The sequence below is a fragment of the Taurulus bubalis genome (genome assembly GCF_910589615.1).
Source record: "Taurulus bubalis genome assembly, chromosome: 6".
Classification (NCBI taxonomy): domain Eukaryota; kingdom Metazoa; phylum Chordata; class Actinopteri; order Perciformes; family Cottidae; genus Taurulus; species Taurulus bubalis.
In genome coordinates, this window is record NC_136594.1 from 24,151,377 (window position 1) to 24,168,267 (window position 16,891).

The following is a 16,891-nucleotide window of genomic DNA, read 5'->3' on the forward strand; positions in this document are numbered from 1 at the left end:
TATCAGAGGAAATAAGAGTTTACGTAAAATCCAGTTAATGAGCTACATTTATGTTTGCTATGAGCTAAGTCATACTGTTTGAATTGTCAGATTTCAATCTATAATACTAATTTAAGTGTAAAGAGAAGCAGAGCAGCTTACACTTTGCATCGAGATATGTTTGCCTTTATATCAGTGAAATAAGAGAATGTAGCATATATGTAATATATGAAAATTCAAGACTATTGTGTAGTGCATGGGGGGGAATATTGTAAGTAAGATCATACGAAACTATAATATCTTCTGTTTGATTTGTGAATCACTGACTTGTTTGTTTGCGTTTGTTAATGTTGTGCATCAGTCCCGTCCCAGATGTTTCTAATGTCCTCCAGTATCATAGAAGTTAACAATAACACGGTTATGGTTAACACCCAGCGTAAATATCAAAAACCTCATATCGAAGAGGAGGAGAAGTAAACTCCTGGTTGCCGAAGCGCCCCCTTACATTTTGTATAAAAATAAGAAGGAGACAAACGCATTTTTCATAATGTTTGTACTTGTATTGTATGACTGTATGTATAGGGGTTCTGTTATTTTATTCTTGGTCATTTCCAGTGTGTTACTCAGCCAATTGCACGGAGAAGGCGGATGTGATGAAGACGGCTCAAATAGCCGATAGGTCTGGAAGAGCGTTGGACTGAAGAACACTGCAGTCACGCGAGAGGAGGATGGGACGGCAGGAAGGAGTCGACGGAGAGTTGGACTGTGATGCATGTTGGGATGTCTTCCTCGAGGTCCGGTGCTTCTACAGCCGGCGGCCTCCACGCCGCCGCACGACAACGCCGGCGTCTTCGTCATCCGTACTGTTCGCTCTTTCCAATTGGTCGGTCTCTTCTTTTGTAAGGGGAAAATATGATAAACATTTTTTCTTTTGACGAAACATATGATGTCAATGCGGTACACCACTCCTTATATGGTGTGAACCTGTTGCCGGCACGGCAATGGACGGCTTAACATGTTTAAGAAATAAATAAATCAGCTTCAAGGTGTGATAGTGAATGACCTCCAACTCGTTCTGTGTTTTGTACGATCTGCTGAGGTGGAGGTAAGCTGCTGTGTTTGGTTATGTTTATGATCTCTGCTCTATCGAAATACATATATCATGCATTACTTCAAAGTGTGTGTGTGTGTGTGTATTCTTAGATCTGTCATATTTCCATATCAATGTAAATACTGATGTTTATGGAAGCCCATAGGGGACTTTATGAAATGATAATGTAAGACAATATTCAAACGCAATAAGCAAAACGTGGCTCTTTTGTCAATGCGACCCTTTCGTTGCTTTACGACATTCTGGCTTTCAAGTGTTTCTCATTGTGCCGTTCAATGTGATTAAAGAAATTATGATAGTTTATCACAGTATTAAATTGATACATTTTTATGATCTTTTTTACTGTCACCACTGTACCACTGTGCAGTGGTGACACAAATCTGTGTAGTTGTGGGTTATTTATTAAATCATTATGTTTATAATTATATTTTTTCTCTACGTGCAATGGTGAATACTTATTCATCAAATCATATTTTTTTTGATAATGTTTTACTTTATTTATGTGCAATAGGCAAGCACCCTACTTGAATATGTACTACTGTAATAAAACTTGCAACACTTGAACATGTACTGATAGATTATGACAGGTATGATGAAGCAAATATTATCGGAATGAAATGATGGGAATCTGCTAATACATTTGCAGTTTTCTAATTAACTAATTAAGAGTTAAAGGAACAATATATATAATACACTTTTTTCTTCTTCTTGCCAATCTACTGCTCCACACTCAGTCCAGTAGGTTTACGGTAATGCACCTACAGTTATATTATTGTACGATGAAGAAAGTATGTAAAACAGTCATAGTATTATATTTCTAAAGAAATCCTCACAGTATTGTATGTCATAGCATCTTGAAAGAGTCAAAACAGTAATATTGTTTGTTATATTGATTGATTGTGAAAAAGGCAAAGTGTAGTATTTCAAAATACATCGTAATAAAATCACAATATAGTCGAAAAGTCATGATGTAGTATTTCCAAAAAGATTTTGGATAGTATTTAAAAAATAAGTGATGGCATGATGGTACCAAACATATACTATACGTATACTATACATATACTATCCATATAGTATACTATAGTATACGTATAGTATATGTACTGTATAGTATACGTATATTATACGTATAGTGTACGTATAGTATACGTCTAGTATATGAGTGAGACCACAAATGCGTTTACATGTTTACTGAGGGAATAAATCAAGAGAGAAGTGGACTTATTTTCTCAGACTTTTATACAATCAGACTTCTTCGCCCCCTGCTGGCTTTTAGAATAAGTTCCACTTATTTTTTAGAACCAGAAGTTGCTGCCTGATTTTGACCAAAAAAAAGCATATTGACATGTAAATGATAATACAATGGATCGGGAATGCTATTTACATTTTTAAATGATTAGGAAATTGCATTTACATTTTTATTTTGACTTAGATACAACTTGCACAAATGGAAAATTAGGTGAGATTATGTTGTATATACATTTTAAATTTGATTTCACACACACACACACACACACACACACGCACACACACACACACACACACACACACACACACACACACACACACACACACACACACACACACGTGTATTGTCCAGTGTAAAGCAAATTATGTATTGAAAATTAAATCTCAAATGCTGTTTTCATGTGTTAGTAAATTGCATTTACATTGTTACTTAAACATTGCTTCCATCAAAGGAAACCATTGGTTATGTTGTTTATATTGCATTTTCAGTGTTCAACATCTGAATACCGCCCAGTTGGGCACGACTTTAACTTTTAGTTTTTGCCTTCTCATTTTATGGTCATAGATTGCTCATATGGGTATGTGAATATGAAAGTGCTAATTGACTTATTGCTTTTACTTTGTACTCAAATAACACATACACATGTGGAACATTATAATACTATTTTAAAAGCCCCCTGAGATCCTGGTGCGTTCCTCTGCTGTTGCCCTACCTCTGAGGCCCAGCAGGGGGCTCCACCAGGTAACACAGGTGGTGAATTGCTCTTCATGTCAGCAAGTGAAGCGGCCAAAACAAAACAAAGATAAAACAAAGATACAACGCAATACATTTGTAGACTTTTATTCTCTATCAGCCATAGACACACTGCAGCCATTTTGTTTTTGTCTTTTTGAACTTTGATACAGTAATACATGCCCTAATAGATATTTGAATATGCATTGTATATGTATATAACTGTCATCATCACAGAAAAGGGATGCTGATTTTCAAATTAAAAGCATACCTGTCACAGTGAACTTCCACTAGTTTTGCATTTGACACTCTTCTAAATCACAAAGTAAATAGTGACAGTGAAATAAACACGTTACACGTTGTAGATACAGACAGTAGCGATGCTCGGAGCCGTGAGTAATGGTGGGTTTGAGCTCTCCACCGTGTGTGTGTGCCTGTTGCATCATTATCTTGTATTTAATCATCACATCTCTGTGGAGAAGATATACTCTACCTTATATTATATCCTGTGCACAAAAAGCAAGGAGGTGCTCCCTCCTGACATTCAGGAGAGTAAAACGCAGTCTGTGGAAAATAAAATCTTTTCTTTGCTGACAGAAACTGGCACACACTCTTTCACAACACTCACACTCACGGACACACACAGCACACAGCTGGTCCAACACCCATTCCAGAGATAAACTGATGAGGTTTAATAATTAATAAAGCAGACACACCTGATCGCCTGACCACTAATGTCTCACAGCTGTGATGATCTGATCCACTCGTGGCAAACTCAAATTTAATACGCTATCTAAATCAAAAATGTACCAAGACATCTTCAACAACAAAAAAAACGACATAAAACCATCTTATAATAATTCTGACAATACCCTCTCCACACCAGCTGACACTCTTACAGCACGCCCCCGCTCACATATTCACCATTCATACATTACGAGACAAGAGCAACGATTGAAGAGAAAAGGGACGGGACAAAAAGCGAAGACAATCAAACGTAATAACGCGGAAAGACAGACATAAAGAAAGGAAAAGAGAGGCAGAGGGGCAATCTACAGAAACTACAAAGCAGTCAAAGCGAGGATCGCTCTGACATAATGCTGTTGATTAGTCATGCCTGCTCTACTTCACATGAGTGATGGTTAATTCCTAGGCTACTGATGTCCGTAATGTCTAGATTATAGATAATATATAATTCCCAAAAACAGATTACACATAGCCTACACAAAACACAGCAGCAGCAGCAGCATTGGATTCAGCTTTGATACGGTCGGGTTTCCTCTGTGTGACATCTTGACCGCCTGAATCGAAAGAGCGGAGAGAGGCTAGCATAGTGAGTGAGACCGTTGTGTTAAGTAAGGAATATGCGAGGAACTGGTTGTGGGAGGCAGTGCAGTGTGACAGAGATATTGTCTTTCAGTCCGAGCAGCTGCTCAGAGACGAGTACCAGCGTTCAGCAGGTGAAGGGTTCTTTCCCTTCAGGAGGTTTGTGAGTGAGTCGATGCCGTTTTGTTTTCTTTGCGGTCTCTTTGTTTGCTCAAAAGACAAAAAAATACCAATTCTGAAATGGAAAGTGAGGTGAATCGGGGGAAAACAACAACGGACGGCTTTCTTTGGTCACAAAAAAGGCGAAAATAACACCAGAACATGAAAAGAAAATGGTGAATACGTCACACCGGCCAGGGGGAAGGAAACTCAATCATGAACAAAAAGGTCAAAAGGTCATCTTCCAGGGCTTTAAAAAGGGGAAGACGGTGGTGGCTTTGAGGTGCACACTGGGATTGCATGTAGCTAATGCATAGGATTGGGGGGATTTTAGCATTGGGCAGAGCCAGGGACTGGAGGAGAGAGTTACACATCCCTCTCCTCTCACTCCTCCTCATCGTTGTCCTTTTCTTCTTCGTGGTGGCGGTGAAAGAGCTGGTGGAGATGCTGCTGGAGGTCACGTGGTCTTGACCCCTGTCCCGGGTCGTCCACTTGCTCTAGAAGGACCTGTTTGCGCTGCCCAGCTCTCTTCACCACTGTTCGTCTGTGGGTGCGACCTTTACGCATGTGGGCCCTAAATGAGGGGTGGAGGGGGACAAACAGAGGAAGACAGGTCAGCGTCGTCAAGAACATGCACCTCAGGGTCCGCCGCAAAAGAATTAAAAGGTGGAGATGTTGCTGTACTAGTTGGCGTGTTACGGTACAGGGAAAAAAGCAAAACACTTCATTACATCATGCTGTAAATCCAGCATTCAATTGTAATCACATGCACAGCAACTATATAGCTGTTAGAAACCTATAGATTATGTTATAAAACACTTCAAACAGAAGGAATCCTCCATGTCTCTGGACCGCTACACTTGCAAGGAGATCGGCTGACTGGGAGGGCCACAGCATGTGATTGACATGCAAGAATCTACATTTCTCTTGGATTTGTGTCCATCTTGTCATGAACATCCCTTCGTTTGTGTTGCTTTGGCTCCTGTTTAACAACATGGAATATTTAGGTCTATCTGGTCCACACCGCATGCTTGTTCTGGTTTAGTCCTCTCTTAGGTGTCACAATACACAGTAAACATAATAACAATAATGACAGAAATAATGTCTATCTCACCTGGTTCATTGCATGTTATCTCTCTTTGAATTCATACAACATTAGTGGTTAATGATATCCACATTAAGCAAACGTGAGTCAATATTAGTGAAACTGATAAACCTGCAGCTCTCCACGCGCGTGCACTCACAGCGGGTTCACTCACACACCTCCTGACCACAGTTCCATCTTCTTTGACAGTCTCTCTCTCTACCACACGAGGGAGCTCTGTTCTGCTAAACCCACTTAAATAACCGAGTGCCTGGTGGCATGAAATGGAGAAAACAGTGATCCCTTAATTTGGAATGGTTTGATTATGAAAACAAACAAAACAACGGGGACTTGGTGCTGGTCATATATGGATGTGAGCTACAACATATATACAATAGGCATCAGCAAACCTGTTGGAAGTCTTTTTGGGCGGAGGGGAGGTCAGAGGCCAAAGACGAGTCGCCCTGCTGGGTCAGCGTTCTTTCACCCTCCACCACCATCGTTCTTTCTACGCGGCGGAGCGTCTCCTGACTCGATGCTGAGGAACCCTCACATTCAGCAAAAGTTACCTAAACCGGAAGAAAAAAGTGTGTTTGACCTTTATCTACTACTACCACTGGAAACGTTGCCATGTCGGTTATTTCCTGTTGAGAAACACACCTCGGTGTGGTCTCCCTCACTCTTCAGCACGGTGCGCTTCACCACCTTAGAGTATCCGTCTGCAGCTGCCATGCGGACGGCCGGCTGGGCCGCTCCTTCTGATGACACCTCTTCACGCTCCACGCCATCGGCGGAAACACACTTGCGAATAATTTTACGTGTAACCTGAAGAAGATCATGTGATTAAAGAGCATTAGGAGTGGAGCATTTGTTGAAACACTTCATATTAACCATCATTAATAAATAAGAAATTGATGGTTACTTAAACTCTAGTCTACTTTTATTACTTTTAACAAACAATAACATTATAATTAATAATGTATTTCATTAATAGTAATACTATAATCTATGTTATTTTAACAGTTTATTGGGACATACATTTTAAAATGTTTCATACAATATTAAGTATTTCTTAATGATTAACAAATTATTTGTAAACCTTTAAGAAATAGATGGTAAAACATCTATACACATTAAATAAAACGGACCAGATATTTGTAACACTTGTTACTGTTAATGAGTAATAAGCGGTTTGAAAATCCTTCATAATATTTTTTTGGATGGCTATTATAAAGCCACAACTGATTATTAATGTAATAAATTGTTAAATGCTTCATAAATACGTTGTAAAGCAGCTTCAAACTGTCTTTAGATAGATAGTTAATAATTGTCAATGGTTGATGATTGAATTCTGGTCCATCCATGTCTGTAAAATTTATATATGCTTTACAAACGATATCTTAAAGGTTTTCAAATCACTTGTTCATCAAATAAATATATAAATCATGTGTGATTTACAATATGCAATTGATAAAGTAATTAATGAATTAAGAATTATACACAAAGCTGCAAACAAATCACATGTGTTTAGTTTTTGGGCTCAGTTTAAATTCTGCCCTGAGATATGTGCGTGAAAGTTTATATGTTGCTTTACCTTTTTGACAACGATGTGTCCATTCTCATCCTTGTACTTCTCTTCCGTCACTGACTGCGTGGGGAGGTCTGGCATTTCATCAGCCTGTCAGGGAAACCAGACAAACAATAGTCAGGAGCGCTAAAATGGATCAGCGTCAAGTTTGTGTGTTTAATTCTCCACTTCAAAAACAAACACGTTCAAGATCATTAGGACACACAACGTACATTTGAGGTCATACTTTGGTGAGACAACGGGGACTTTGGGATACAGGAAACAAAAACACAACAACGGAGAGGTGCTCACAGCCACTTAAAACACCTCCATGAGGTTCAGCCATCTGTGCAAATCATGGAGCAGGTGTCTTATTAACCCTAATTTAGTTTAATCTTCAAACACAAACGTTTCACCCATTTTGATAAAAGGTTGTTAGACAGTGAAGACCAAGCCTGGTTAAAGTTGCACTCTGGAAGTCACAACCTCCATGCTAATTTAAAACGCCATAAATCATGCTAAATCAGATACCTGGATGACAACTCTTCTTCGAACTATTCTGGTGGTCAGAAATTCATCATCAGAACTTTCTGACAAAGATCCGAGCTCTGCAGCGATATCCTGACCAAGCAACACAAGTCCATTAAGATTGAATAGAGGATATATATGAATAATATATAAATGCTGTTTGCAGCAAAGCAAGCAATAAGCAGAGTGATATGGTGCACTTTCCATTGACTTTAAGTCTTACAATTAAACATTAAAATGTTCATATATTACATTGGAAAGTACAACATGGCAGTCTGTAACCTGGAAAAAAAATTGCAAAACATACCATGCTGATTTTCAATTAAAGAATAAATGTGCTTATTGCTGATTTTATATTATTATTTTTTAACTTGTAGCTTATTTTATTAGTGTGAATGATACAGCCTGACATGCTGAGTTAGGACTGGTTAAAATCTTCAATCAAAATAAAAAAAGGGTTATGAGGAGGTTTAGATCCCATCCATGTGGCCAGAGGGTTAGCAGTCATTCCTTTCTGAAGCAAATATAATATTTGGTTAAGCTCAGCTCCAGGAAAAAAAAGCTTGCAAGTTGGGGTGGTTTACCAAATCTCATCTTACCCGTGTCAGAGATTTAACAGTATCATCATATGCCCCAATTTCCCAGACAGGGGGCGGTTGTGAAGCCTCACACAAGGTGAATTCTTCATCCGAAGCTTCTGAATATTGTAATAATTCTTCTTTCTCTTTGTGTACATTATAAGGAGGCTCCTGACCAAAAGGAGCATCCTCATAATCTTCACTTCCAGAGGACAACAGAATCTTTCGGTTTGATTTTTCCCACCCTCTAAGAAGGCTGAGATGACCATGGGGCTGATCTCCATTTGACCTAGTACTAGCCTCAAGTTCTTCAGGTTCAGGCTCTGAGAAATCAGATTCAGCATGTATGCAGTCAAAGAAAGGCTCTGGGTCAGAGTATTCAAAGGTTGGGCTGCCTGCACCCTGATGCACAACTTCTGCATATTCTGGAGGCACGTGGGTATCAATAGTTGTGGTAGACGAGATCTCTGTATGCCCAGATGGGATGCTATACTCCTCATCGGAAGTCGAGGAAGCCCTCTCTGCTTTGGGTTTAACTGGAGTAGGGTGAGAGGCAAAACACTCAGACTCTACCGGAGTCAGAGCTTCTTCTGAATGCTGTCCACTAATCCTTGGCCTATCCTCATTTGAGGATGCCACCATCAGTTCCTCAAAGCTAAAATGTCTTGCAGATGTAACTGTGTCAGGGGTCAATTCAGCAAGAGACTTGGAAGAGACATCTTCAGTCTGAAGTTCTTCAACACAAGTTACCTCCCATGAATGTGTAAAGTTATCTTGGATACTCTGTGTTGATAGTTCTCCTGTCACACCCATGGAGTCTTGAGATGATGTAGCTGATTCAAGTTTTTCTGGACTTTGAAGAATGCCAGTTGGAGAATCTTCCTCATAAAGATTTGCTAGATGTTCCTCAGGTATGTCAGATAGGCTTTTGGCTTCGACCAACACTGAAGAAAGTGTCTCGGTGGCATTTTCATCATATGTGCTGGACTGGAATATGTCCACAGGAAAACTTGAGTTCAGGGATACCATCACTTCAGAAAATCTTTGGGGACATTCTGGAGTTGAAAGGGACTCAGCCGGAAATAAAGGGCTATCCTCACGATTATCAATGCTTGATGGGACACTTGTCTCAGAGGTTTTTGTTTGTTCAGGAGTGACTGAGATAACCACAGGTTCATCTTGAAGGGATGTCTGGAAATGTGCAGGCTCTATGACTGCTACATCTGTGTGGTTAGTATCTTCAAGCTGTGCAGCAGGTGACACGCTGGCTCTTAGGTTATCACTTTCTTCTGTATGGCATTGATCGTCAGGTGAAAGGTCATCAAACTCAAACATTTCATCACCTTCAGAGCTTCCATCACTGAATTCTAACAGAAGTGGGTCAGGTGTGTCTGTGCTAAATTTAACGTTCATCTCCTTCAGATCTGACAAGAGCTGGTCAAGCTGAGGGGACCCAGACTTGGGTGGGGTTGGTGTGGATGGGATGACTTGGTCATCGGGACTTTCTTGAGCTGTTTGACAGAGTGAGTTTGGGGTCGCTGAGATTGGGTTAACTAAGTCTGAATTTTCACTTTGTTCGGTGAATGACATCTCCATCTGGTTAAATGTCATGCACGTAGAAAAAGACCGCTGCTCAACTGACACCACAGATTCTGGAGAGGATGCTCTAAAGTCTGTTAGCCATTCCTCAAGGAGCAGAAACTCAAAGTCGGAAGACACAGATTCTGGCGACAATGCCCTGGTACTAAATAATTGATCAAGTTCAACGCCTGATGAAGCTGACTGTAGGGACTCTGGTCTGGTTTCATCAAACATGGTTTCCAGACACAAATCAGTACCTTCCAAGCCTGAACATGTTGGTTGTGGTGTAAACGACTGGGGCGTAGACGGTTCAACATCATAACCGGTTTGTGAAGATTGGAACTGAGGAACAGGTGAATCAGGAGAGAGGGGCCGATGTTGACTTTGAAATGCATCAGATTCTGGGGAGGAAGTTCTGAAATGTGCAGGCTCTATGACTGCTACGTCTGTGTGGTTAGTATCTTCAAGCTGTGCAGCAGGTGACACGCTGGCTCTTTGGTTATCACTTTCTTCTGTATGGCATTGATCTTCAGGTGAAAGGTCATACAACGCACACATTTCATCACCTTCAGAGCTTGCGTCATTGAATTCTAACAGAAGTGGATCAGGTGTGTCTGTGCTAAATTGAACATTCATCTCCTTCAGAACTGACAACAGCTGGTCAAGCTGAGCGGACCCAGACTTGGGTGGTGTTGGTGTGGACTCTGAGGATGTGATAACTTGGTCATCGGGACTTTCTAGAGCTGTTTGACAGAGTGAGTTTGGGGTTGCTGAGATTGGTTTTGCTAAATCTGAATTTTCATTTTCTTTGGCAAATGACGTTCCATTATCTTTTTGCTGTGGTGAGCTACTATGAGAGGTCAATGGGACTTCAGATGGTGTTTTACTTAGGTCAAAGGTACCTGGAAATGGTAAATCTAGTTTTTCAGTGGAAAGTGTGTTTGAAACCTGTGCCAAGGACGGTGTTTCGGTTGGAAAGACCTGTCCCTGTCCTAAAATAACATTTGTTTGTCTTGAAGATTCAGAAAGACTTGTCCTGGAAGATGATGTTGATACCTGCAAGAAATGATACAATGGAATAGAAAAAATATAAATGAATATGATTTATGGTTTCTTTTGGTGATGAAGCATGCGTTTGTCAATGGTAGAGTCTCAAATGAGGAAATTCACTTGTAGCCCACTTGCGTTTAGGTCACTGCAGTGCTATCTAATATATGGTAATAACATTACAATAAGATTACAATTTAAACACATTATATTCATGTAATGAATAAGATGCTGCAAATATGTAGATACTTTTAACAATTTGAAATATTACATTGAGAACATCACTGAAACACACTATCCTTTTACAATAATAAAAGCAGGGTACAAGTGAACTTGAGTCAGACTCAAGATTTGGTGTAAAATGAAGTTGGACGTGCATCATTTTATACCCATTCAAGTTAGTGTTTTCTGCCTTGTCATCATATAAGGGCAGGAAGCACTGCACTTCAAACGACAATGCTAAACCAACTATTTTATTTGTCACAGTCCAACACTACTACTGTCTGTTCTACTACAGGTCTGCCCTATCTTCCAAAAGGTAAATACCTTGTTATTACACTAATGCCAACAGCCAACAGAACACTTCATTAACATAATCAACCATTTTAAACAGCATATTGCAATATATATGATAAAAAAAGTGATGGTGGGTCCCCTACTAAGACATTTGAAACAACAGGATGTGGGAGAAGGGCAGTAGCGGGAGAAGAGCGGGATGTCGATCTACAGACATGCAGTTATGTCGTCACATTTAATTAAAACAATTCTTTGAAAATGATTGTCAATGGGGCAGAGTCATGTTTAGGAATATTATGGTAAGCATTGGATGTTGGTCTCTGTAAGATGTTTTTCGGTTGGAAGACATGCATAACAGACAGCACAGGATTCTAGCTGTGGCAACGTATATAAGTTGGTTTAGATTTGTATGTCTGTGAGGCAAAGATCTAAATGGCTCCGTTCAACTTATTGCAACAACAGTCGATTGTAATCGTATAAAAAGAAAATGTCTTTATGCTTGAATCAGTCAGGTCAGGCAGTTTAAATGGTTCACAAAGTCCATTGGTTAGCTATTAAGCTATGCAGCGTATGCGAACATTCCATACCAGCTGGACAAAAAGCTCATGTCACTCAGTAAGGGGTCACCAATTTCCATTAGTTGTGCTTCACCAGAAGGTAATTTCTTCTGCTCTAATGCAAACATGCCACAGCAAGACAGTGAAGCCTCTGGGCATTAGTAGTAAAAAAGTTGAGGCATCAATTCTACATTCACACTGAATGTATTGCCAAATGTATTACTCATAAAAGCAACACTGCATTCACTGCCGAGCAAGAGCTTGTGCTGTCTTACCGGCACCGAGGAGCCTGGCTCTCATCCTCGCTTATGGATTTTCTTTTCATGTTCATGGAAAACAAATCTTGGGCTTGTGTCATCGTTAATTGTGATTCGGGGTCTGTTGGTTTATGTTTGTGCACATGGGATCTTCATTTCACTGATTCTCTTTTGGTTTGAGTTTGTTCATGGGGAGCCTCCACCAGCCAGACAGCATCATGACAGTCAAAATGGTGTTCTACAGATGGCATGTGACTCAACTCATACATGATTGTATGATCTAGCATGACAAAGTCAAGGTTATTTTCTGTCCAGGCAAGAGGCTGGACAAAAAAAAGACTGGTTTGTTATGTTTAAGGAGGAAGCTGTGGGTCCTGTCTCAACTGTTTTTCTTTATTTCGAATTAATTATCTGATTTAATTGATAATAATAATTTAGGATTGGAATGTATAAACATGTTTGCTTCTACCTATACCTTTTCAGTCTTTCTGTTTTGTATATTATATATAATATTGTGTTGTATTGGAATGATTGACTGAATAAAACACATACACAGAATGTGATATTGTTACTGTGTGATCAAGTACTTTTCAGAGGGATACTGAGGAATCCTGTAATGGTTATGGGCATAATGACAAGATTTGGCTGTGTGGGTCCCCTTCTTCTGACTTATAAATCTTTGAATTTGTCTGCAGAAACGGTCTCTTCTGGCAGACATGGCAGTTGATTTGAAACGTCATCTAAATCTCCTATTGATTCAGGAATTTGAGGAGTAGATGGTCTTAACTCAAACAGCCAGTAGTCAAGAAATGGCTGTGTGTACTCGATGTCCGATGGCATATCACTGAAGGACTCCTGAAATTCACTGTCAAACACAATGGACTCAGGAGAATCTGGTCGGATCTCATCAAATAAAGTATCAAGACATGAATTAGTGCTATCTCTCTCCAGCATTATGGAGTCTGGTGAAACAGATCCATTTTCTGACAAATAATAAGGTTGACAGTCAAAATGAGGAATTGGTGAGTCAGGAGATAGCGCGGTGAACTCATCAAATGAGGAAAATGATTCTGGAGAAGGCGGCCTCTGGTGAGTGAATAATATTTCAGGTGATGGTAGTCTATATGTGGAAAGTGTGAGACTGTCATTACATTCACTTTCAGCTGCATATTGGTGAGGACCTGTGGATCCTGTTTCAGAACATAATATGCCAGAATCACTCTGACATACCGGAGAAACAGAACCAGTGAATATAGAACTTGAAGACAGAAACTCATCACCTCTTTCGTCATCTGATGTGCTATTAAAAGTGAAATAATCCTTTGAGAAATGTTGTTCTGCAAACCTGGCAGATGATATATTACGTTTTTGTGGTGTACCACTGACCGTGCAAGACTGCTTTTTTAAGGGAGATTCAAATAATCTAATTGAACAACAAGAACAGTTTCCACTATAGAGTGGATCGTACAAATGTGACATGAAGTTCTTAACACAAGGTGTGTGTCTTATCGTGTATCCCTTAGTATGTACTGTGGAGTCTGGTGATTCAAAATCAGAAGGGAAAAGCTTGAGTTGAGTCATTTTTTTCTTTGATTCATGTACTGACGAAGAGCTTTCAGCTGATAATTGATTGATTTCAGAGAAAGATAAGTTGTGGGCAGATGTTTTTTCTGTACTAATGCATTGCACAGCATTTGCATAGGTAGGGGGTTTTCCAACAGAAAGCAAATTTGCAGTAAATTTGGTTTGCTTGGCTTCAATCGGTGAAGAAACGGAATCTGATGAATCTGGTCTGTGGTCGTCAAACAATTCCACAATAGAAATTCCGGATGATAAAGAACGATGTTCAACTGACGCCACCAATTCTGGGGAGGATGCTCTAAAGTCTGCCAACCAGTCCTTCAGGAGCAAAAAGTCCAACTCAGAAGACACAGATTCTGGGGACAATGCCCTGCAACTAAATAATGTATCAAGTTCAAAGTCTGATAAAACTGATTGCGGGGACTCTGGTCTGGTATCATCAAACAAGGTTTCTAGACACAAGTCAGTGTCTTCCCAGTCTGAAAACGTTGATTGTGGTGTAAACGACTGGTACCTAGACGGTTCCACACTGTAACTGTTCTGGGAAGATCCAAACTGAGGAACAGGTGAATCAGGAGAGAGGGGTCTATCATCACTTTGAGACACCACTGAATCGGGAGACAGCGGTCTTAAATTGGTGAGCCAGTCGTCTATGTAGGAGTGTGTGGACTCCTCGTATAAGAACTTTGATGGAGGGCGGATATGTATGAACTCAAAGGGTTTGGAAACCAAACAAGCGTCTGCTTGTGTTCCATGTGTAATGCCCCGCACAACATCTGCATACGTAAAAGGTCTCGCAGCGACCAATGATGGAGACATTTTTCTACCCACACTTGTGTGTTCAGCGTCAACTTGTAAAGTAAGTGAATCAGGGGAATCTGGTCTGTTGGTGTCAAACAATTCCTGTAGACTAAATCCGGAAAACTCAACATCTGAGAGCGCTGAAAGAGGTGATGCTGGTCTACTTTCAGAGTACAGTAAGTAATAGTTACAGTGTTGACTCTTCATTTGGTTTAATGTCATGTATCTAGAAAAAGACTGCTGCTCAAACGACACCACGGATTCTGGGGAGGAGGCTCTAAAGTCTGCCAACCAGTCCTTCAGGAGCAAAAAGTCAAAATCAGAAGATACAGATTCTGGGGACAATGCCCTACAACTAAATAATTGATCAAGTTCAAAGTCTGAGGAAAACGATTGCGGGGACTCTGGTCTGATTTCATCAAACAGGGTTTCCAGACACAAATCAGTATCTTCCCACTCTGAAAAGGTTGATTCTGGCGTAAACGACTGGTGCCTAAACGGTTCAACATCGTAATCGATTTGAGAAGATCCAAACTGAGGAACAGGTGAATCAGGAGAGAGGGGCCGATGTTGACTTTGAAATGCATCAGATTCAGGGGAAGATGCTCTAAAGTCTGCCAACCAGTCCTTCAGAAGCAGAAAGTCAAAATCAGAAGACGCAGATTCTGGAGAAAATGCCCTGCAACTAAATAATCTATCAAGTTCAAAGTCTGATAAAACTGATTGCGGGGACTCTGGTCTGGTCTCATCAAACAAGGTTTCTAGACGCAAGTCAGTATCTTCCCAGTCTGAAAACGTTGATTGTGGTGTAAACGACTGGTGCCTAGACGGTTCCACACTGTAACCGTTCTGGGAAGATCCAAACTGAGGAACAGGTGAATCAGGAGAGAGGGGTCTATCATCACTTTGAGACGCCACTGAATCGGGAGACAGTGGTCTTAAATTGGTGAGCCAGTCGTCTATGTAGGAGTGTGTGGACTCCACGTGTAAGAACTTTGATGGAGGGCGGATATGTATGAACTCAAAGGGTTTGGAAACCAAACAAGCGTCTGCTTGTGTTCCATGTGTAATGCCCCGCACAACATCTGCATACGTAAAAGGTCTTGCAGCGACCAATGATGGGAACGTAGTTACATTCACACTTGTGTGTTCAGCGTCAACTTGTAAAGTAAGTGAATCAGGGGAATCTGGTCTGTTGGTGTCAAACAATTCCTGTAGACTAAATCCGGAAAACTCAACATCTGAGAGTGCTGAAAGAGGTGATGCTGGTCTACTTTCAGAGTACAGTAAGTAATAGTTACAGTGTTGACTCTTCATTTGGTTTAATGTCATGTATCCAGAAAAAGACTGCTGCTCAAACGACACCACGGATTCTGGGGAGGAGGCTCTAAAGTCTGCCAACCAGTCCTTCAGGAGCAAAAAGTCAAAATCAGAAGAAACAGATTCTGGGGACAAAGCCCTGCAACTAAATAATTTGTCAAGTTCAAAGTCTGATAAAACTGATTGTGGGGACTCTGGTCTGGTATCATTAAACAGGGTTTCCAGACACAGATCAGTATCTTCCCAGTCTGAAAACGTTGATTGTGGTGTAAACGACTGGTACCTAGACGGTTCCACACTGTAACCGTTCTGGGAAGATCCGAACTGAGGCACAGGTGAATCAGAAGAGAGGGGCCGATGTTGACTTTGAAATACATCAGATTCAGGGGAAGATGCTCTAAAGTCTGCCAACCAGTCGCCCAGAAGCAAAAAGTCAAAATCAGAAGATACGGATTCTGGGGACAATGCCCTGCAACTAAATAATCTATCAAGTTCAAAGTCTGATGAAAACGATTGCGGGGACTCTGGTCTGATTTCATCAAACAGGGTTTCCAGACACAAATCAGTATTGTCCCAGTCTGAAAAGGTTGATTCTGGCGTAAACGACTGGTGCCTAGACGGTTCAACATCGTAACCGTTCTGGGAAGATCCGAACTGAGGAACAGGTGAATCAGGAGAGAGGGGTCTATCATCACTTTGAGACGCCACTGACTCGGGAGACAGTGGTCTGAAATTGGTGAGCCAGTCGTCTATGTAGGAGTGAGTGGACTCCTCATGTAAGAACTTTGATGGAGGGCGGACATGTGTGAACTCAAAGGGTTTGGAAACCAAACAAGCGTCTGCTTGTGTTCCATGTGTAATGCCCCGCACAACATCTGCATATGTAAAAGGCCTTGTAGCGACAAATGATGGGAACGT

At 40.6% G+C, this 16,891-nt stretch overlaps 1 protein-coding gene across 1 annotated transcript in view; it reads right to left on the bottom strand.

The window, feature by feature from the left end:
* Window positions 1-3,176: 3,176 nt before the first annotated feature.
* Window positions 3,177-16,891, bottom strand: part of ank2a (ankyrin 2a, neuronal) — a gene marked incomplete at its 5' end in the record, with an annotated part of 64,426 nt that continues 50,711 nt past the window's right edge. Inside the window, 8 exon segments of the mRNA XM_079219249.1 lie at window positions 3,177-5,130; window positions 5,820-5,911; window positions 6,051-6,209; window positions 6,301-6,465; window positions 7,235-7,318; window positions 7,739-7,828; window positions 8,335-8,849; window positions 10,461-10,950. Coding sequence (XP_079075375.1) covers window positions 4,941-5,130; window positions 5,820-5,911; window positions 6,051-6,209; window positions 6,301-6,465; window positions 7,235-7,318; window positions 7,739-7,828; window positions 8,335-8,849; window positions 10,461-10,950 — 1,785 coding nt within the window. The 3' untranslated portion in view covers window positions 3,177-4,940.